At 36.0% G+C, this 22,572-nt stretch overlaps 2 protein-coding genes across 4 annotated transcripts; one reads left to right on the top strand and one right to left on the bottom strand.

Moving 5' to 3' along the window:
- Positions 1-5,294: 5,294 nt before the first annotated feature.
- On the bottom strand, positions 5,295-9,136 carry LOC21399424 (dihydrolipoyllysine-residue acetyltransferase component 4 of pyruvate dehydrogenase complex, chloroplastic). The gene is made up of 6 exons (XM_010105931.2): positions 7,949-9,136; positions 7,011-7,202; positions 6,839-6,926; positions 6,678-6,748; positions 6,487-6,570; positions 5,295-5,706 (listed from the first exon to the last, which is right to left on the bottom strand). Exons 1-6 carry the CDS (start codon positions 8,876-8,878, stop codon positions 5,602-5,604), a joined length of 1,470 nt encoding a protein of 489 aa, XP_010104233.1. The 5' UTR covers positions 8,879-9,136; the 3' UTR covers positions 5,295-5,601.
- Positions 9,137-14,610: 5,474 nt separating this feature from the next.
- On the top strand, positions 14,611-20,147 carry LOC21399423 (glucose-6-phosphate 1-dehydrogenase, chloroplastic). Of its 3 annotated transcripts, none has more exons than XM_024170662.1 (10): positions 14,611-14,886; positions 15,353-15,588; positions 15,932-16,026; positions 16,133-16,247; positions 16,466-16,821; positions 16,911-17,031; positions 17,145-17,374; positions 17,616-17,816; positions 18,106-18,376; positions 20,126-20,147. In XM_024170662.1, exons 1-9 carry the CDS (start codon positions 14,688-14,690, stop codon positions 18,353-18,355), a joined length of 1,803 nt encoding a protein of 600 aa, XP_024026430.1. In that variant the 5' UTR covers positions 14,611-14,687; the 3' UTR covers positions 18,356-18,376; positions 20,126-20,147. The 3 variants fall into 3 exon arrangements, with proteins under 3 accessions (XP_024026430.1, XP_024026429.1, XP_010104232.1); XM_024170661.1 differs by lacking the exon at positions 20,126-20,147 and adding an exon at positions 18,556-19,160; XM_010105930.2 differs by lacking the exon at positions 20,126-20,147 and having other exon boundaries at positions 18,106-18,524.
- Positions 20,148-22,572: the final 2,425 nt, after the last annotated feature.

Here is a 22,572-nt window from a genome sequence, read left to right as displayed (position 1 = left end):
CTAGCGGATCCTTTGACAAAAGGTCTTTCAAGAGACTTAGTCAAAGAAACATCTAGTGGAATGGGACTGAAACCTTTCTTTGAAAGAGTCACCAATGATGGTAACCCAACTATGTAATAGTTGTATCGCTATTCCATAGTTAAATGGGTAAGAACAAATTATTGTTATGTGACCGGGTTAGCACCGAACTTTAATTAGTCCCTTCCAGGATATCGGTGTAAAAATAGCTACGTGGTTGAGGTTAAGTTTATACTCTTAATGGAGTTTGAGTCTCATAGTAGCTAGAGATATAATTCAAACTTCACCTAAGTGAACATAAGGAATGGTGTCATTCCTAACAAGACCTTGGTTTAGTCTTGTAAATGTTCATGAATCCAAGATAGAGCACAAGGCCGGAATAGTACTAGACGATTGGAACAGTTTTGAAATCTGGGATAACACATATGTGATATATTTCCGGTATTTGCTTAAGAGACAAAGTTTAATGCAAAGCACACTTTTGTCTTGTGAATACTTTGAAGTATAGTCACTAAGTAAAGGTTAAAATCGAAAGATACCTTCATGTATGTATATGTTTATCGTTGTTAATTCTGAAGAAATATTACAATCTAGTAGGGGATTGTTAGAGAGATTGTAATATATCTCTCAATCTTGATATCACAAAATTGGATTAAAACACATTCGGGAAGAGTGGACTGACGCAAACACGCGCTGCAGCGCGCTTGGGCGCTGCAGCCTGCACAAAACAGACCTCTCGGGTCTGTTTTGCTAAGCCCGCGCGCTGCAGCGCATAGCAGCGTGCGCTGCAGCGCACGCTTGGGTGCTGCAGCCTGCATAAAACAGACCTCTCGGGTCTGTTTTGCTAAGCCCGCGCGCCTCTTGGGCGCTGCAGCGTAAATTGTTGACGGAAAATGTGTTTTCGTGTGTTTTAGTGATCTGAAAAGATCTCGAACTATTGCATCTATTTGTGATATGTTTTCTCACATATCTGAGCACTTATTAACAATAGAAATAACTATTGATATAAGTGCATCAGCATATAAAAGATGACCTTTAAATTGAAAAAGTATCTTTGTGTGAAAGGTTGTAACACTTAAAGAGGATGGATGCATCCCTGTCTTTATTTGATGGACTTCAGAAAATACAGATTTATTGTTCTGAAACTCAATATTTTTTGCTGGATATTATGTTCAAGGGTTTGTTGTATCTTTGGGGTAATTTGCCATTTAAAACTCATTAGCAAACTTTGAGAAGTGAGGGCAAATAAAACTTTAAAGGAAAGTATTTCTATACGCCTCAAACTCTCTTTCTGCTTTCTCTATTCTTTTCATCCTCTCAATTCCGAATTTTTTCAACAGCCCTGATCAGATAGCTAGGCTCCGATTTCATCTCAGTCTCGGTCGAAGTGGACTAACACCGCAAAAATGCAACTGCTAGTCGTTATCAGCTCTTGATCAAGATGGAATCCATAGAGAATGAATCTAATTGCCTTATCGTAATTATCTGCTCTTCACCGTTAGCTAGGCTTTGGCCATATGTCCGTCAAGGTGGAATCGATAGGAAAATAATGAATCTAATTGCCTTATCGTAATTATCTATTTGTTTTTTTAGGTGTTTCTATTGATTGGAGTTAGTTTTTCCAAAACAGTCCCCCCGATCGCCGCAGACTTGCTCAAAGCGCGGTAAACAGACGTCATAAATGATCAGAAAGTGAATTAAGTACAAATGCGATCGGATCAACTGATTTAGATGCTTTATTTAAAAAAAATAAATAAATAAAACTAATTTACTTTGTTTATTTTATTTCATTTCTCCATTTTCCTTTTAATGTCCTGAGGTGGGAAATGCAGAAAATAGAATTCCAGATGTCCAACAAATGTGGTTTCCAATATTGACACGCCAAAGGGAAGCAATTTTTAAATGACACGTACAATACGTGTATTATAAACAATGTCATCACGTTTTTTAGTTCGATTTTGATAGCTGCTATAGATCTAGCATAATTTTCTTCATTTTCGTCAGAATTTTCTACATTCATTTTCATAACTTGATATTTCCTGGGTACAATATAATTTCTGAGTCTTATTCTTTTTTGTGGGGCAAACGAAAAGGAAAGAATTTAATTGATTTCAAAGAGAAAATGGCGTTCTAGTGTAGCCCACTCAAAAGAAATTTTGAGGGACCAATTTATAATATATTATTCTCTGGCCAAAGCCAATGATCCCCACAAGTAGAGAGGACATAATTGACATGTAGATGAGCAATTTCAGTGGCAGATCTGTGGCCAAATTGGGTTTGATAGCTTTAAATAATAATGCCAACGGCGACTAGTTCGACCAGCCATGAGCAATTCTGGTTATTCGTTGTGTATTATTTTTTCATATATATAGTTGAGAATTTGACGTTAGTGTAACAAAAAATATCGTTGAATATATAACATAATTTTTAATATGTAGATGAAATCTAAATTATATAGGATTAAAAAGGATATGATAATTTAATGAATTTGATGAGAATTTGATAGTTTTAAATTGCATTCTAATGATTGTTTTTGTATGCTAGTATTGACTTCTCCATACAATTTACTTGGCTTTCTTATCAAATTTAGGTCTTGTAGGCATCGTTTATTTGACCGATTTGAATTTTCAGTTTTAAATTTTTATAGTTAAAAGCTCTTAAAAAATGTCACATATAACTTTTTCTGCTACAGTTAAAAGCTCTTAAAAAAATGTCACATATAACTTTTTCTGCTACAGTTAAAAGCTCTTAGAAAATGTCACATATAACTTTTACTGCTACAGTTAAAAGCTCCTAAAAAAATGTCACATCTCAGCTCAAATTGAAAACTCGAATCCGCAAAGCGAATAAGACCTTGAGTAGCTAGATCCGTACAAAGGCCCGTTTAGTTCGCTGATTCGAGTTTTTAATTCGAGTTGAGATGTGATTTTATATGAGAGCTTTTTACTGTAACAACAAAGTTAGATGTGACTGTTTATAAGAGCTATTTACTGTAGCAAAACTCGAATCGGTAAAATGAACAGGGCCTTAATCTATAACAAGCCTAGATGTTTCCTCTATTACTGCCTAGATGTTTCCTCTATTAATGGCTTCAAAAGTTTCTATCCAATTTCGACTAGGACATAGTTTTTTTTTTTTCTTTATTTCTCTCTCTATTAAAAACTCGAATCCAAGTAGTTAAATCTGTATAATTAATCTATAGCAAGCCTAGATGTTTCCTCTATTAATGGCCTAGATATTTCCTCTATTAATGACTTCAAAAGTTTCTATCCAATTTCGAGGACATAATTTTTTTTTCTTTATTTCTCTCTCTCTCTATGTTCTTCTTCTTCTTTCTCTCTCTATCTCTATTTTTCTTCTTCTTGGGTATGAAATAATTAGTAAGCATATAATTAATAAGCCCGGAATAAAATTTAGAACCTCAAAGCTAGAGACTCGTGGAGTTGTCACAATAATAGTTTTACAACACAATAATTGCTTAATTGTAGGTTTATTAGAGATAAGCGTGTCCATCAAAAATAAAAGATAGATAAATAACTCCTTGCTTCTTCTATTGAGATGTGAATTTACAAATAAAATATAATTCAAATAAAAATATAATTTCATATGCTATTACTAAGCAAAAACAAAAAATTAATGCCATCATAGATAAGTGCTAATTTATAAATAGATTTTTCATTTTATTTAAATTAATATTGATAAGAGGAGACAACTAACATAAAGGGATAACAAATTAATACTAATGAAAATTTATTTGTAACAGTAATTTTTATATTTGTTTACAGGTATGTAACAATAACGAAAAATTATTAATAGAAAGAAAAAAAAATTATATTTGTCATGCCGGATCATCGTACTTGATGGATCGTGTCGTGCTCGCGCTTGTTGTCATATCGTGTCGTGTTAAATCCACGTGTTAAAAATTATGAGCTCGACATGACTTATCACCTCTTGTCGTGTTTAGCCCAACCCATTATAATCTCGTGCCGTGCTGTACATGGCCCAAAACTTTTCGTGCCTTGCCACCGGGGAGGCCCAGCCCAATTAACATCACTAAACGGTTCTAAGAACCCAAGCCAACATCACACATTTGAGTAGCAGAAAGTAAAATGGTGTATGTCAACTTACTAGCATTTTCTATCGTAAGAAATTCCGTTTTCAATGCATAATAGAAAATGTTAGTAAGTTGTATGTCATTCGTACACACTCCCACGAGTCATACCTTATCTTATGGTAATTTATAACGAGAGAATGAAGTAAATAACAAATTTATAAAAAATAATTTATGTAAATAGCATATATTAAAACTATTTGAAATAAATAATAATTTATCATATAAATGTTTTATTTTTTATTAGAAAATAGATTTTTTTTAAGTAAATTTTCTTTTTAAGACTAGTAAATATTTTTTTCACATAAATAAAGAACTTTTGCTACTTAAATCATTTTTTACCAGTCGTAAATAAATCATTTACATAGTAAACAACTATTTACTTTAAATAATTTTAAAATCTGTAATTTATTTAATTTAATTTTATAAATCTGCTATTTATTACACTCCAAACATGCCCAAATTGGACAGAGTAAATGTGTGCTTGCTAGCTCTTAAATTTTAACAGCTTATAGCAGCCATAAATGCAGTACAAAATGGTGAATGTCATGAGCTTCTCCGGTAGCTTTCTAGTTCTTTTTTTTTTTTTTTTAATAAGGTTTTTAGTATTTTCACCTCTGAACTTTTCACGATTCAACATTTTCATTCCTGAACTTTTCTTTTATAATTTATTAATATAATCCCTGAATTTCCAAAACAAAACAAAAAATGTACCAACTAACTCCAAATGAAATTACATTTTAGAGTACTCTACCATTACTTCAAGAAAGAACTAAATTGCCAAAAAAAGAAAATAAGTTCTTAGGGAAGAAAGCACCAAACTGCTAGAAGTTCAATGCGTGATATGCTAGTATTTCATAACGTTAAGGACTAAATTGTGAGGGAAAAAGAGTTCAGGAATGAAAATGCCAAATCGCAAGAAGTTTAGAGGAAACATGTGCTAAATATTGATATTTCCCTTTTCACCAAAGGATCAAATTCAGACTAAAAAAAGAGTCACATAATTGATTAGCACCCCCTTGACCAATGTCCCCACCAAAAATAAAATGAACCGTTTAACCATCATACATAGATAAGTACTGCATCTAATTCAAGTGCTGAGGAAGTTGTAACCGTTTTTTCTTTTATTCATGGAGCAATTTAAATGATTAACTAGTACGATGGATCTTTTACTTCCGACCAACAAAATCCCCACTGACTACTTTCAAAATTCCTTAGACTTATTATTTCTCTTTTCAAAGTCAGCTCAACAGTATCTGATGCAACATCTCAATTCCTCGAATGGTTCAAAACAAAATAAATGGACTACACTCGCATAAAATTGCTAGAAACCACAACAAAACCAGGTTCCTTGGTTCTGCTTTACAGAAAGGTCTTTTTTTTTCTTTCGGAAAGACATCTATGCCTCTAATCAATGAAAACAAGAGATTTGAGTCGAAAGCTTTCAACCAGAAAGAAACCTGAGACACCTTCTACAATGTGAGGCTGTCTGGGTTCTGAATGATCTTTGCAAAGGTCTGCAGGAAGGAAGCCAAGTCAGCACCGTAAACAATCCGGTGATCGGCTGTTACATTCACCTGTACAAATACCCACATGTCACCCGTTAGCATCCAATTTCTGAGTATTTAACTATTATTTAAGTGTTGTCACGTGATTTTCAGCACAGACAAGACAACATCTTAGGTTCGGAAATATAAACATGGAGGGAAGAGAGGATAGTTTGTCAAAAGTTCAAAACTAAACAGCACGTCAGATATTGATGCATCCATCTTTCAGAAACAATGGACAGAGATTAGACAGAACAACAAAGCCAGTGTTGGCCCCCTCCTCCCCAATAGGGGATTCTTTTGCAGATAACCTTCCACTAAGCTCTTAGTTGCTCACTTGCTCTCTATAATAGAGACGAGCAAATGCCAAGGGTGCTTGGATCAGAAAACGATAGCACTTTAAAAGAAAGCTACTTTTCACTCAAGCATATCAAAAAGTAAGTTAAACAAGATAAAACCCCATTTACAAGGTACAGAGAGACTACTTTGAACCCAAGTTAGCTAAGAGCTCGTGTAGAATATTTCCAGCTCCAAGACATCATACTATAAAACCTAAGTGAGTTGAGAGCATCGATGTGGCAGATATATTGCTTCTTATACTCAATTTCTAAAATAAATTGGTATTGACACTGCTCATCATATGGTTTCAGGAAGGGAGCAGCGTAAATAGTACTTGTAGTTTATTGTATAAGTTGTATTTCACAGGGAATGGTGCAGGAAAAGACTTTAAAAATACAGTTGGATTCTTTATTGTTTTCAATCTTATAAAACTCCTTGTGAGTGTAACATAAAAGTAGAAACTGCACGTACCAGCATTTTACTCTTTACACTGAAGAAGCCATCTACATCCGCCACAACTACCGGCTTTGAAGCTCCAACAGCCATAATAGCACCCTGAACATCAACCAAACTTTCAGTGCAGTACTAATTGTCACAAGGAGCAGAAGACTCTACTCAATTTGTGAAATAAGGAAAACCTAGCATTGATGTTTTCAACTCACCTGGCCTGGCGGAAGTATAGCGTCGAATCTATCCACTCCAAACATGCCCAAATTGGACAGAGTAAATGTTCCTGCAATGATTCAACTTGATCTATTCATAAAAGAGCATCATGAAAAGCAATAGACAATAAATATCTGCGAAGACATTTGATAAAGAAGACCTGAATTGTACTCGTGAGGCTGAAGTTGCTTTGAACGGGCTTTCTCCACCAGCTCCTTCCACTTTTGAGATAAAAGATACAGATCCATCTGTGCCAACAAACACAAGTTACCCGCTAAGCATTGAACTTAATCTGTCATGAACAAAGTGGACAAGGTGAGCGTATCTCAAACCTTATCAGCATCCTGAAGAACCGGCGTTATAAGACCGCCATTAATCGCAACAGCAACCGCAATGTTTATGTTACTATTGTACGTAAAGCTCTTACTGTCTTTGCACGAAGCATTCACAACCGGATGTTGAGTAAGAGCCATAGCAGTGGCCTTTGCCAACAAGGCAGTCATGGTGACACCCTTCGGTTTGACCTGAAGAGCACAAGGCAATTCAATTCAAAACCCCACAATCCAAACACCAACAAAAAACAAATTCAACATGGCTAGTTCGTTCGATATCTAGGGGATACCCGTCTACTTCGCTTCACCAAGCAGACCCCACGTACTTTAATTGTCCGTCTGCTACTACGAACCCAACCCATAGGCCCATACCTTTCTCGACCGAAGCCATAAGTAGTAGTTTAATGCTTGATCAAAGCGGCAGTTACCAGGCCCGGCCCAACTATCCCAGGGCAGAAGGACGCAAAAAGCCAAATGTTACAGGGGCTTGGGGTGCCTACTTGGCGTGAGTGCGCTAATCCCTATTCAAATTGCTTGCTTGAGTGATTAAGGTGGCTTTCCTGTTGTTCCAGTCACTGTGGCTCTTGCTTGAGCCGAGAAGTACAGAAGGCAAAGAGATGAGAAGCTTTTAGATTATAGATACGAAGGTACGAAAAATGGACAGGTTTCAAGTAAGGCGAGTAAGAGAAGGTTAGAGAGAACCGTTGCTTTGACATAAAAGTTTGCCTTACAAAAGAATAAAAGTAGAATAAATAGATATACGTGAAATGAGCCCTATTCCTCGTTTCCAATGGCCAATTCACCACTTCACTTACTACAACCTAACAACGGCCATACTTGACAAAGTAAATTAACGCATTATCAAGCAAACAAGAAAATTTGACTACTTTGTTAGCTAAAACATAAAATTCAAGAATCAAGGTCTGAATTTTCAATACCTTCTCATAGAGTGCGTCGAGGGCATCGGTGGTGACGGGATAACAAACACGGAAAGTGGGCACGGAGAGGCTCTCCACCATGTTCTTCGAGACCGCGGCTTGCATTGTCGTGAAAGGCACAATGGTGGACCCTGGAAGTGGAGGCGGCAAAGAACCCGAACCACCCGAACTAGCTTTGGGAGGCGGAGGAGCCGCCGCCGTCGAGGAAGCCGGTGCAGAAGCTGCACTGATAGTGCTCTTGGAAGGCGCAATTCCAGCCTTTGCCTCCACATCGGCCGCAGTAATCCGCCCAAACGGCCCAGTCCCGACCACCGATCCAATATCCACTTTGTGCTGTTTGGCTAATTTCTTCGCATATGGCGTCGCCACAACCTTCCTCGGTCCGTCCGAAGCTGGCTTGGCAGTCGGCAGAAGCGGCGAAGGCTGAGAAATTGCTGGAGCTGCTGTCGAAGTCGGAGGCGGAGGAGAGGGAGAACCCGAAGCGGAAGCGGCGGAGGAAGAGGAAGAATTGGCGGCAGCTTTGGCCTTGGCCTCGGCGACTTCATCCTCGGTCTCGGCAAGGAGGCCGATAGGGGCGCCGACGGGGGCGGTCTCGCCCTCGGGGACGACAATGGCGGCGAGGATGCCATCGTAGAAGGTCTCGACGTCCATGTCGGCCTTGTCGGACTCGACGACCCAAACGCTCCCGCCTTTGGAGAGGACGTCGCCCTCGGACTTTACCCAAGACACGATCTTTCCCTCTGTCATGGTGGAGCTGAGCGCCGGCATGAAGATCTCCCTGATCTTGGCTTCGACGGTCGAGATCCTCCGCCGCCGCGGAAATGCCGCAGAGGAGGGGTGCGAGAACCGCCACGGGAGGGAGGCCGAGACGGAAGAGGAGAATGAGATGGCGGAGCCCACCGTGGCCTTCGCGAGGAACGGAGACACCATTGGAAAGAGGAATACAGAGAGAGAGAGAGAGAGACAGAGAGACAGAGACAGACAGACAGACAGAAGTGGGGTTGGGTTTGGGGAAGAGAAGTGTTAAAAGTGTGAATTTGGTTGGATACGAGGGGAGAGAAAGAGAGAGAAATGGGGGCGGAGAAGAGGAGGAGAAAGTTGTGTGGGTTTGGGTAGCTACTTTCTTGTTTGCATCGCCTGCGGATTTGGAACTTTGCCTCGTTAGTAACTCTTTTTTTTTTTTTTCTTATTCTATTTCATGGTTAGACGTTAGGATGGTTATTCTGTTCACTTTGTAAACGGCCCAACAACCTCCTACCAAGTCAATTTTTCTCACCTTTTTAACATTTAAATTTTTTATTATAGTATTTTCTTATTTAAAATTTAAATTTAATTTTTTATTATGATATTTTTTTCTTACATAAATTCACTCACAACTTAAATTCTTAACTTATTCAAGAATTCTATCATTTTATTAAAGGATATGAAAAGTCATATCATATAATTGTCAAATGCATGTTAACTTTTGTCAACTATGTATGTCTTTTCTCATTAAGTGATTTTAATTAAATTTGATTCATAGATATATGCTATTAGTGGAGAATCGGATACCTGACATTGGAAAGTTCTTTTTTTTTTTTTTTTGTTATCTTATAGTTCTTATTCTTTCAATTCATCTTTATGATATGATTTTGGTGGAAAACATATTTTATTAATGTATTTTGCTAGATACAACTTGATATATTGTTTTTTATATGACGGCTTGGTAGGGTCTCATATGCGATGAATGCGCTTCCGTACATATTTTTTTCTACTTGACTCTTTCGATTCTGTGGGTTATTTTACTACTCGCTGTCTTTGTTGTAGTGTTAGGTTTTCATCTCTATTTGTGTTGTAGATGGTGGTGTCAAATAATGGTAATGTTTTTTCCGTCTATTAGGATTTATGTTTTGTTTTATTGCTTTTGTTTCAGTATTGTAATAAGAGAGGTGGTCTCCTCACTTTCTATTTTTAGTTATGTGTACTGCCCGCTTGAGTTTGTTCTTGACGGTGTTGTGGGAGACCTTGGTCTTACAAGTCTCTTAGTCTCGATCGATCAGAGTCTTTGGATTTTATGAGGGTTTGTGGTTTTTCATGTATATATTTGTGATTTTTATAGTTTTTACGGTTTTTAAGTATCTTTAATTGTAACATTCTCTATAATAGTTTATGTTTGCTAGCATATGTCAAATTCAAGCTTAAAACTTCTGGTGTTCTTATAAAGTGTCCTTTCAGCTTTCTATTGTTGGAGCTTGGTGCACGCTTGCTCCGGTTTCATTAGGACTGGTGGAACTAGCTAATGGTTGAGGTTAAGTTCACTTACATTGTAAAATCATTTGAGTTAGCATTGGTGTATGTATCTCTTTAATTTGAAATATATTCACTTTTAAAAAAAAATAAAGTCAGAAGTAGTGACATGGTTACACATTTGTTTTTCAATACTTTATAAAAAAATTATTTTTTTTGCTTGAAAAAAGAAATTATTTTTCGTTTGAAGATGCAAAAAACTATTTGATGGATGTGGACTTTGTTTGATTATCAACAAACTTTACTATTGATATATGTAATTTGAGTCATTTTCTTATAAAAGAATGAAATTATTTTCCTATTTCATAAAAATTACATGAAAAATTAAAACAGACTATAAGTTTGTAAATAACGGCAGCACTGAGCAAATTACACTTTTTCATTTGGTGAGAATTCTGAAAAGTTGAATTTGAATTTTTCTAAAGGAAATATTGAAAGTAAAAGTTGATTTGAACTAGATAGAAACTTGCAATGGACATGCGCGTTTGCATGCATTACAGTAGAAGGCAATTTTGTATCTTAAAAAAAGTTGATAATTTTTATAGCGGAAAATACTATTCGATTACATAAAATGTCAAAAACTTTTATAGTATAAGATTGGTTAATATAAACTAAGATATATCTATATAATATTTTAATAAGAAGTTCTTTACATTTTATATAATCGAAATAATGATATGCAAATAACAAATTTAATTAATAAAACTATCATATAACATATTTGCAACTCTAGTTTACTCAAAATAAAGTAATATAAAAATGTCTACAATGATCACATGTCTACAATGATTAAAATTTTAAATTTACAATGCTAAGCATAATTATGTAAAAAAAATAAATGAATAACATAAAAATAATGCATAAACAAAATTCATATACAACTCAAGAAATAAGTATGAATTTCCATGTCCTATAGCTGCTTCCTCCTTCATAACTGAATAAATAAATTAAAAGTCCTCTATAACAAAATTTGGTTGTATAAATTTTAGAGAAGGAAGAGAAAGAAATTTGAGAAAACTGAAAAAATATAAATAAATAAATAAGTAAATCAATCAATATATCAAAAAAATAATAAAAAAACAAAGAAAGAAAACTAATAAAGGATAAATATGATAATATTTTTATACTGTAATTGTGTCCAAGATATCCAATATTCTGAACAATATTTGACAGATATTGATAATACTTTTGTAGCTGCCTATGTAATTGGTTTTGCTAAAATAAAAGACATTACTCGCAACTACACAAAAACACATAAATGAGTAATACATTACATCCGTCATATAGATTATAATATATATTTGATACAAATTAAATGACTGGAGTAAAATATATAATTGCCTAATAACTACCAGGTGAATTAAATAAGAAAGAAAACAACCAAAAAAATGGTTTTAAAAAAAGTGGGGGTTAAAAGTTAAAATGAAAAATATGATGACAAAAACGGAGTATTAATGGAAACCAAATTAATTACATAAAAAACTAAGGTAATTAGCCCAATGAAATGAATATGCCATGTTCAATCAAAGCATTGAAAAGGCAATCAAATGAAGGAATTAAAAACTCAGGACAAAACTATATGATTAGCAGATAGAGCAAGAGAAAATCCAATAGCTCCTGCGCCGCAAAGGAAAAAAGAAAGGGGAATAATCACCCATAAGCTAAACTCGAAGTGGATAACCTCAAAACAATGTTTCTTGAGCTAAAATACGGATTTAAATTTTTGATTTTTTTTTGTCCCCATAAATGACATGTCGTTTCACTCACACGACAGCCACAATTCCTCTTCAAACGACATGTCGTTTTTCCACAAGGATGAAAAATGACATGTCGTTTCAAGCTTCCCTCTGCAAATCAGACCCGGTCAGATCTGTGACTCGACCCGCCGGAAACTGAGCTCCGGTGGTCCATTTTTGACGTTCTTAGATGGGTTTTGCTCCAAATTTCATTCACTTTGGTTTTCCAACATCAATTTTACTCAAAAACTCATAAAAACCAAAACCTTATGGAGAGGCATGAACATGCAGTAAACCAAAAACAAAAATTAAACTATAGCCTCAAATCCAAGAAGTTAGGCTTTGATACTATTTGTTAGAAATTAATGGGTTCTCAATACTCATAAATGAGATCAAACAACAATCAAACCCAAAAATACATTATCAAATTGGATTTTGAAGAATATAGAAAATTGAGGGTTTTAGGTTTACCACTCATAATGTCGGTCATTTTGGTCGGAATCTGATCAGCAAGCTGAGAAAATCAAAGGAGCTTGGAGGGATTTTGAACTCTTCTCTCATCTGCCTCTCTCCACTCCCACGGGCACCAACAACCCACACCCACATACACGGTAGGGGCACTAAATTTTGCCCTCTTGACTTTTTACTGCAATCTAGGGCAAAAATGGGCCCTAACAAAAAACATGGATAGAGAGAAAAATTGGTCCAATAGGCTGACTAAATATTTAGGGAGAGTGAGTCTAAATACCTCAAACGAGTTAATAAAATAAGTGTTCATCTTATTATGGACTGATATTTAACATACATGACACAATTGTACATAAGATGTTTTAATTAATTACAGAGTAAATTATTATGATTATGAAAGTCTATATAAAAATATTCCAACAGATTATGGATTCTAATTCTTAATTTGTGCCTTACTCGAGTATTGGGATCATGAATTTTCTCAGCTATAGCAGAGGAATCCGTTTACATTGTAACCAGAATTATTTGTTATTCATAAACAATAATTTATTAGATTAGTTAGATCAAAGGTCTCTGTTTGCTATAAGTCCTTTTGAAATTATTGTCGCATCATGATGCTTTCCGACTCATGTGCGTTGATGATTGACGCACTTTTAAATTTTCACGTCGTTCTTTGAGTTTGTCGTTTTATAATTTTTGTCGTTTCACTTCCTCTCTCGTTGTCTCTACATTTAAGAATGGTAAGTACTGGGCCTAGTACATGAAGAACATGGGCCATACAATGAGTTAGCCCAAGCAGAAGTTAGGTCTCCGATCTCCCCCACCAGCCAGTCATCATGAAATAATTCCAGTCAAAATTATATTTCTATTATAATAATAAATAAATAAATCTAAATCAACCCAATGAAAATGGAATCAAAAGTGCACTTGTCTTGTATTTTCATGCCGAGGGGAAGAAGAGAGAAAGGTATTGCGTTGGCTTACAAAAACAAAAAACATCGGCCCTGTTTATTCCTGTTTTCGTTTTCATTTTTTACGTTTTTCAAGACTAAAAATTAAAAACGCGGGTGAAAAACACGTTTGGTACAAAATGTTTGAAAAAAAAAACAAAAACGTTTTTGTCGTTTTCTGAAGAATCTGAAAACGCAAAAAAGTCGTTTTCATTTTCTCCTCCGTTTTCGTTTTCCTTCCCATTTTCTACCGTGTCCTCTTCCTCTTCCCATTCTTCTAAAAGTTCTCAGAATCTTCCCCAATCTCTCATCGCCTCTCACTCCACCTCTTTCGCCGGCCTCCGCCCCGTCGTTTCCTATTTTCTGCCGTGTCCTTCATTTTCATCTTCCCATTCTTCTTCTGTTTCCTCGACCCTCTCTCTTCTCCGAAGTTTCCGATCTCCTTCAACCCCGCTTTTCTCCGATTTGAGACGACCTCCATCTTCTCCGTTCTAAGGTTGTCGCATTTTTACAAAGACATCTCTAATCAGCCCATAAACACATAACCCATAAAAAATTCATCAAAAGCATGAAAAAACCCTTATAATACAAGAAGAACACCTTAACTTGACTGCTGTACAAGTTGGCCTCTTAAATTTGGGTTTAAACTTAGAATTTGTCAAGAAAAATCATGGTTTTCTAGGAGGTTTCTCTTAGGTCCGAATTTTCTAGCTCAAACCCTTACTCTTAGGTCTTCTCCTTTGGAGAGAGGAGAAGAAGTTTGAGTAGAGATTTTTTTTTTCTGGTCATAACTTGCTGAGGAGTAAAAAAATTGGTGGTGTTAAACGGTGGTTAGTGACTGAGTCATTAGTTAATATGTAGGTGGTTTGGCATTTTTCTAGCTTGATGATAAATGTTGCAACTAAATTCTAACTTTGACAATTTAAAAAAATTGAAATAAAAAATTAAATCACCAAAGATAGTTTCAATTTTTCTTAAAATTAAAATCAATCTCTAAATAAAATTATCAAAAATATTTTCAAAAATAATTTTAAAATAAAAATAAAAATATTTTCATTTTTATTTTTATATAAAAAAAATAAAAATAAAAAATAAAATCATTTTGTAATCAATTCATTGCCCCGGAGATCTTAAAGGGCCTTTTCACCAGTATTTGTTGTATTTCTAACACCCCTTCGATGTTTCCGAAGTTCGCCATTTAAAAACTGACCTCTTCTTCTCCACTTGTAATAATCGACTCTTCACTTTTCCCTTAAAAAAAAAACCCCCCAAATCTCTGAAACCAACAAGCCACAAGTTATGGCGGCTCTCTCTTCCGCGCAGTCTTGCCGTATTTATTCTTCTTTGCCTTCTTCTTCGTCGTCGTCGTCGTCATCGCTGAATTCGCTTCAACGCATTGCCGTTTCGTCTCCGGCGACGAAACGTTTTCTTCCGGCCAAGGTTTCTCTGCAATCGCAACCGGTTTCGCATCGCAATGTCGTCCGAATGCAGCAGGATGGTTTGTCTTATGTCCTTTTTTTTTTATCGCAATTGGAAAATAGAAATTGAAAATTAATGATTGGTGCATGTGTTAATGAAGCTCTTTGTAATTGAAAGACGACTTTTTTGTTCATTGATTGTAACGAAAAAATTATATCTTTGCCGGAAAAAAGAGGAAAAGATTATTATTATTATTATTTTTTCCTAGAAAAATCGATACAATATTTCAGACAACGTTTAGCCAACCTAACAACACTGAGATTTTCTTCTATTTTCAAAGTCTTACTTGTATTTTTCCTGGAAGAAGAGGAAATGATTGTGTTTTTCGGTTTGTTGGAAAAATTGATACAAAGTTGGTATCAATGTTGGTTTTATTTTTTATCTATTTTTTTTTTCTTGGGAAGTAAACAAGTGAAAAAACATGGGTCAGTTTTGTACCATTGAGATTTTCGTAGTCTTACCTGGATAGGCTATTTGGGGTGTAGGTGCAGTGGCTACAACGGTGACGGCAGTTGGGAATGACACTCCTTTCAACAAATTGAAAGAAGGGCTTCTTTCGGTCACATCCTCGGAGGAATCTAAAGAGGCAGCTGGCGTTGATGATGACAATGGAAATGAATCAACGGTCAGCATTACAGTTGTTGGGGCCTCTGGGGACCTTGCTAAAAGGAAGATATTTCCTGCACTTTTTGCACTTTATTACGAGGATTGCCTCCCCAAGGTTTATCTTCTCTCTCTTCCCCCCCGCCCTTTTTTTTTTTTTTTTTTTCAAAAAATGCTATTTATCACCATTGGTTTTGAAAGGAGCTATTTATCACCACTAGTTGGTGATGTGGCATTTGGCATTGCATCAAAATCGCGATGGAGTCGGACATGGTTTTCTTACATTTCGAAACGTGACAATTTTGTCTTTGCTGATGGTGATAGATCACTAGTGGTGATACTAGTTCTAGTTTATTCCTCATTTGAGTTGGATATGTGGAATCTGTTGAGTTCATTTATGATGTATGCCAGGTCTTAGTCATTATATAATTTGTGATTTTGTATTTTGTATTTTGTGGCAGCATTTTACTGTGTATGGCTACGCGCGAAGTAAGATTACTGACGCAGAACTTAGAAACATGGTTAGTAAGACCCTCACTTGCAGAATTGATAAAAGGTGAAATTTTCAGCTCTTTGGTCCTCATAATGCATCTCATTTTGTGTTGTTGCTTATGAACTATTTAGGTTAATTTGGGCGTGGCACATTGATTTTCTAATATCAGGGAAAATTGTGGCAAAAAGATGGACCAGTTTCTTAAAAGATGTTTCTACCATTCTGGTCAGTATGATTCACAGCAAAACTTTGTAGATCTAGACAAGAAACTAAAGGAACATGAGGTAATCTTTTGTTTGGCTAAATCGTTAATTAAATGGAAAATGATATATGTGATTGGTGGGAGTTTTTTACAAATGAGAAGGAAGATTTTTCTTGAAGAGATGTATGGAAAAACACTGCAATGCTTCATGTAGGGTATAGTTAGTCTTCTTTCATTATTTTTCTTAACTCTCATTTTGGATTTCATCCATTTAGTTTGACAGCGATAATTTGCTTGTAGGCCGGTCGGGTTTCTAATCGCCTCTTCTATTTGTCGATTCCTCCAAACATATTCATAGATGCTGTAAGATGTGCAAGCATGTCAGCTTCCTCTGGTAATGGCTGGACCAGGGTCATTGTGGAGAAGCCCTTTGGTCGAGATTCAGAATCCTCTGCTGCTTTGACAAAAGCCCTTAAGCAATACCTAGAAGAGGAACAAATATTCAGAATAGACCACTACTTGGGAAAGGAGCTAGTGGAAAACCTATCTGTTCTCCGTTTCTCTAACCTTATTTTTGAACCTCTATGGTCAAGGCAGTACATAAGGAATGTCCAATTGATATTCTCTGAAGATTTTGGCACCGAAGGTCGTGGAGGGTACTTTCACTTTCCCAAGTAGGCATTAATTCAAATTTTAATCTTCTCTAAGAGCTTACAAGTGATATTATCTTCCTGGTTGTATCTAGGTACTTCGACAATTATGGTATAATAAGAGACATAATGCAGAATCACCTGCTGCAGATACTAGCCCTCTTTGCAATGGAAACCCCTGTTAGTTTGGATGCAGAAGATATCAGAAATGAGAAGGTTTCTCCATATATATCCTGAATAATTTTAAAATTGTCACATTGTTGTTCTTTTATTCTATCTTATTATTCTGTTCTCATTGATTTTTGAACCATTAAGTTGCTTGGTGCCAGGTAAAAGTTCTACGTTCAATGAGGCCGTTGCAACTTGAAAATGTGGCTGTGGGGCAATATAAAAGTCACACAAAAGGTGGTGTCACTTACCCAGCCTACACAGATGACAAGACTGTACCCAAGGACAGCTTAACTCCAACATTTGCGGCAGCTGCCCTCTTTATAGATAATGCAAGATGGGATGATGTGCCTTTTCTAATGAAGGCCGGAAAAGCATTACATAATAAAAAGTCTGTCTATCGAGGAATAGATCTCTTGGGTTCGTTTGGTTGGAGGATTCAAACCATGTGATTCGAACCATTTTCGATTTACGTGTATTTTTTATGAGAGAAAATACTGTAGCGAACCACGAATCATGATTCGAATCAGGGAACGAATCCCTCTACCAAACGCCCCCTTATTCTTTTATTTCATCTCAGTTTGAATTTTCCACTGATTTTTCAACTGCTGTACATAATTCTCTTTTTCTAGGGCTGAGATAAGAGTACAGTTTAGGCATGTTCCTGGCAACTTATACAACCGAAATTTCGGGATAGATCTTGATCGAGCTACAAATGAGCTTGTTATTCGTGTACAACCTGACGAAGCTATTTATCTGAAGATCAATAACAAGGTCCCTGGTCTGGGAATGAGATTGGGCCGCAGTAACCTAAATCTTCACTATGCAGCGAGGTAAATTCAAACTTGTTGTTGAAAATTCCAGTTCCCACCTTTTGACATTATTGTTAACCAAATGAGGCAATAATCAAATAAAGTGTTCAACAATGGTTGCACCTTTTTTTTCGCCTTTTTGAGTTATAACAGTCCATTGCTTTGGGTTGTCTGTTGTTCATTTGACAAACTCAGCTCATCAGTAGGTCAACAATGAGCAATTTACTTTCATCTGAATAATTGATTCATTTTTGCCCTATCCCTTGAATGTATCCATTTCATTTAATCAAAATTCTTTGGTTCTTTATAGATACTCAAAAGAGATTCCGGACGCTTACGAGAGGCTATTGCTGGATGCTATTGAAGGGGAAAGAAGGTTGTTTATCCGAAGTGATGAATTGGATGCTGCTTGGGCACTGTTCACACCTTTGTTGAAAGAGCTTGAAGAGAAGAAGATAATTCCCGAGTACTATCCGTACGGTAGTAGAGGTCCTGTTGGGGCCCATTATCTTGCAGCAAGATACAATGTGAGGTGGGGTGATGTTGGTGTAGAGCAATGAAGCTGTTACTTCCCAAATCAGGTTTGGTGAACAACCATTTCGATTCTGGTAGTTCATTAGGCACCTTGTCTAGGGAGAATGAAAAGTTTATGGGATGCGGAACAATAATTCTGCCATCTTATTCTTCTGTTATAAATTAGTGTTAATCTTTTGCTATAAAAATATTCAATTCCCCTGGAGTTAAGTTACTCATTTCTCAGTATGAAATTGGAGTTAGAAGTAGAGGGGTCAGTCAGTGCTTGATGTTTGTGGTTCGCCAGCAATACAAGGACTAGAACTAGTGAGCTTTTTTAAGTCGTCCAAAGTTCTGAAGTGGTAGAAGCAAGAGGAAAGAAGAAAAGACGAGAAAATGTTGATAGAAAAGAGTTTATGAGTTTTCTTAACAGTTAACACAATAATTGTGACTTGAGAGCAACACGCTAGTGAGGAGCGGGAATTTCTTTTGCCCTGATTTCTCAAGTTTCTCATATATAAAGGGGACACCGATCTTCAGGTCAATCATAAAAATGAGAGAAGACTCGATGAGATTGAGAGGTGTGTGATTTTCTCTTGTAAACAACTTCTCGTTATTGGCATGCTTTCAAAAGTCGTCTGGATGGTTTACTGCTCATGACTTGAGGTAGCACCTGGTCTCTTTGCCTTTTGCATTAAGAGCTGCCAGAAGTCAAGCCAGTGCCCCGCTGCCTTCTCACGGCTTTATCCATCTCGCATAAATGGTTACGAGAATTTAGAAACCATAGCTTATATTGGAGGGAAAAGTGAACTACGTATGATAGCCAATCTTCAAAGCAATGTTTGTTTCATGTATCCGTCTCTAGTTCTGAATCATGATTCATGATTCTCTACAGTATTTTTCTCTCATAAAAAATTTAAATTTCAAAAATTATAATCATGAATTATGATTTTGAATCCTTGAACTAAACGTTATTTAAGTTTCAGCTTTGGCTCTCGCCTAATGTGTCTGATCATTGTTTGGATGAGTTCGAGACAGCTTAACTTGAAAATCACTATGATGGTTTTTGTGGCCAATATTAGGTTGTATGTGATTTGTGTTTTGAAAATTCAGACAGATACTATTGATTTAGCATGCGTAAGGACAGCTATAAAAAGTACAATAATGAGATCACACGTTTAAACATGGTGATCAGGACTTCAATATGAACTCTTGACAAGAGAGAGGACAAAATTATCTTTTAACTTCACTATTAGTCTTGTTGAGGAATTTTAAAGACATCCCTTATTTAATCACCAGTCATGAGAAATAACCCAAAAAAAGAAAAAAGGGCATCGATTTCTAGCAAACTAACAACGTACAGTCTTTACATTTTTATTAGAAAAACAAACGGTATAAGAGTATATCAATAGTCTGTATTCTATTTTAACATATATTATTAAGAGGATGTTTGGTAGAGGGATTCGTTCCCTGATTCGAATCATAATTCGTGGTTCATTATAATATTTTATCTCACAAAAAATTTATGTAAATAAAAAATGGTTCGAATCACATGGTTTGAATTCTCCAACTAAACGTCCTCTAAGATTTTAGTAAAATAGACACAAACAAGTATGGAGTTGCGGGACAATTAAGCTGTGTTGAAAACCACACTTCATTATGGTTCATTTACGGAAAAAAAAAATGTCAAGCAACCATGCACTTTTACAGCCACAAACAAATGAAATAACTGCTATGAATAGTAATGAATGAAATGGTATGCTTTCCACAATCGCACTTGAAGTGGATGTTTAAGTTGTTTACTTCTTTCTTCAGAGAAGGTGATACATGGTCTGTTTCATCTTCAACTTCCACAAGCTTGTCCATAAGCAAGAAAAGAGTTATAGGCTCTATTCATTTTACCGATTCAAATTTTGTTACAGTAAAAAATTTTCACAAACAGTCATATTTAATTTTTTTACTATAGTAAAAAACTCACATAAAGTCACATCTCAATTTAAATTAAAAATTTGAATCAACGAACTAGACAGGCTCATAAGTCTTTTTACACTGGCACTTGAACTTCACATCCAGCCAATCCTCATCTTTGTCCATGTCTAAGCACAACCTAAATCCCCAACAATTAATCAGCCCAAAACCCAACAGAGCACCAAATTTAAACCCGAATCTGAAATCCCCAACAGTTACAATAGAACACAAACCCATAACAAATAAAACAAAATCCCTAAAACGGAAATAAAAAAAAAAGCCTAAGAGAAAAGAGAGGAGCAGCAAACCTGAGGAAAAAAGAACGCCCAACTCTAAGTATGAGCAGAGAAGTGGACCACAGAAACCATATGAATGGCAAAAGAACCTAATCAACAGGAAGAAATTAAAATAAAAGAAGGAAAAAAGGAAAAAAAGAACCAAGAAAAGCATCTTTATGTCTTATGTCCATCTAATACCAACTTGTAGGTTGTGCAGAATGTTTCATCCAACCAAAAGAAATACAACAAAAGTAGTTAGCTTCACCCATCTAACATATCAAGCCAAAACTATCAACATTCAAAACAAAACCATCACAGTAGGTCTACGATAGTGTAACTACTCAAATTTATGAAACATGCTCCGATAAAATCACCATAAGAACCATGAAAATAAAAGAACTATACAGAGATACAGAGAGTACAAAAAAGAAAAAACAACATAAGTTTCTAACAAACAAAAAAACATAATAACAAAATAATAGAATCATAAAAAAATTAAGAATCGATAGAAATGATTCAAACCGAAGTTCATACTCATTAAAAAAATTAAATTAAATTAAATTAAAAAAAAACAACAACACAGAATCATCGTGAAAAAATTTCTCGTTGGACCATATGAATGGTCTCTTCAAAATGGCCGTTCAGAAACGTCGTCTTGACATCCATTTACCATATCTCATAGTCATAATGAGTGACAATGGATAAGAGAATGCGGATGGACTTTAGCATTGCCACATGGGAAAAAGTATCCTCATAGTCTACTCCTTCTTTTTGGGTAAAACCCTTTGCAACAAATCTTGCTTTGAACATTTCAACTTTTCCATCAATTCATCTCTTTCTCTTGTAGATCTATTTGCAACCAATAGGCTTAACGTCTACAAGCTCCCAGACAGAATTGGAGTACATAGACTCCATTTCAAGTTTCATGGCTTCTTGCCATTTTTCTCGATCAATATCATCCATTGCCATCCTGTATGACAATGGATCCTCTTCACTCCCATCGGCGATTGCAACATTTGCTTCTCCATTTTCACAATAGCGGGTTATTTCCCTCCCACTACGTTGTGGTGGCGGTGGTGTTTGATCACGGTTAGTGGTCTCCCTTCTTTGTCATCCAACAACTGTTGTCAGTGTGGGGCTAATCTGATAAGCTAGCAACTCTTCCAGAACTATCTTGCTTCTAGGCTTAAAATGTTCTATGTAGTTGTGCTCAAGAGACGTAGCGTTTTTCGATACAAACACTTCGTTATCCTGAGGACTATAAAACATAGCTCCTCTTGTTCCTTTTGGATAGCCCACAAATATGTAGACTTCCGAGAGAGGTTTTAACTTCCCAGTCTTATCCTTCAGCACATGTGCTACGCACTCCCATATGCGAATGTGTCTCAAACTAGGTTTGCGACCATTCCACAACTGTAGGGGTGTTTTACAGATTGACTTAGATGGAACTAAGTTCAGAATGCACACTGTTGTTTGCAATGCATATCCCCAGAATGAAGTGGGTAAAGAAGAATAACTTAGCATTGATCTCATCATGTCAAGCAATATGCGATTTTTTCTTTCAGCTACACCATTTTGTTGTCGTGTGCCAGGTGCAGTGAGCTAAGATGTTATTCCATTCTCAATCAGGTTGTCTTTGAATTGATAATCCAAGTACTCTCCTCCTCGATCAGATCAAAGAGTTTTGATTGATTTGTCGAGTTGCTTTTTAGCTTCGGCACAAAATTCTTTGAACTTTTAAAAAGTTTCAGATTTCTTTTACATCAGGTATGCATATCCGAATCTCAAATGATCATCAATAAATGTGATGAAGTATTCATAACATCCATTTGCTTTGACATTCGAAAGACCACATACATCGGTATGTATGATTTCAAGTGACATCTTTGCTTTTTCACCCTTTGCCGAAAATGGCCTCTTGGTCATTTTTCCTTCTAGACAGAATTCGTAAACCGGTAGAGTGCCAACCTTTAGCTCTCTCAAAAGACCATCCTTTGCTAGTCTTTCAATCCTATCTA

Source organism: Morus notabilis, unplaced genomic scaffold (genome assembly GCF_000414095.1).
Source record: "Morus notabilis unplaced genomic scaffold, ASM41409v2 Scaffold382, whole genome shotgun sequence".
Lineage (NCBI taxonomy): Eukaryota > Viridiplantae > Streptophyta > Magnoliopsida > Rosales > Moraceae > Morus > Morus notabilis.
This window is presented reverse-complemented; position numbering and strand designations above follow the sequence as displayed.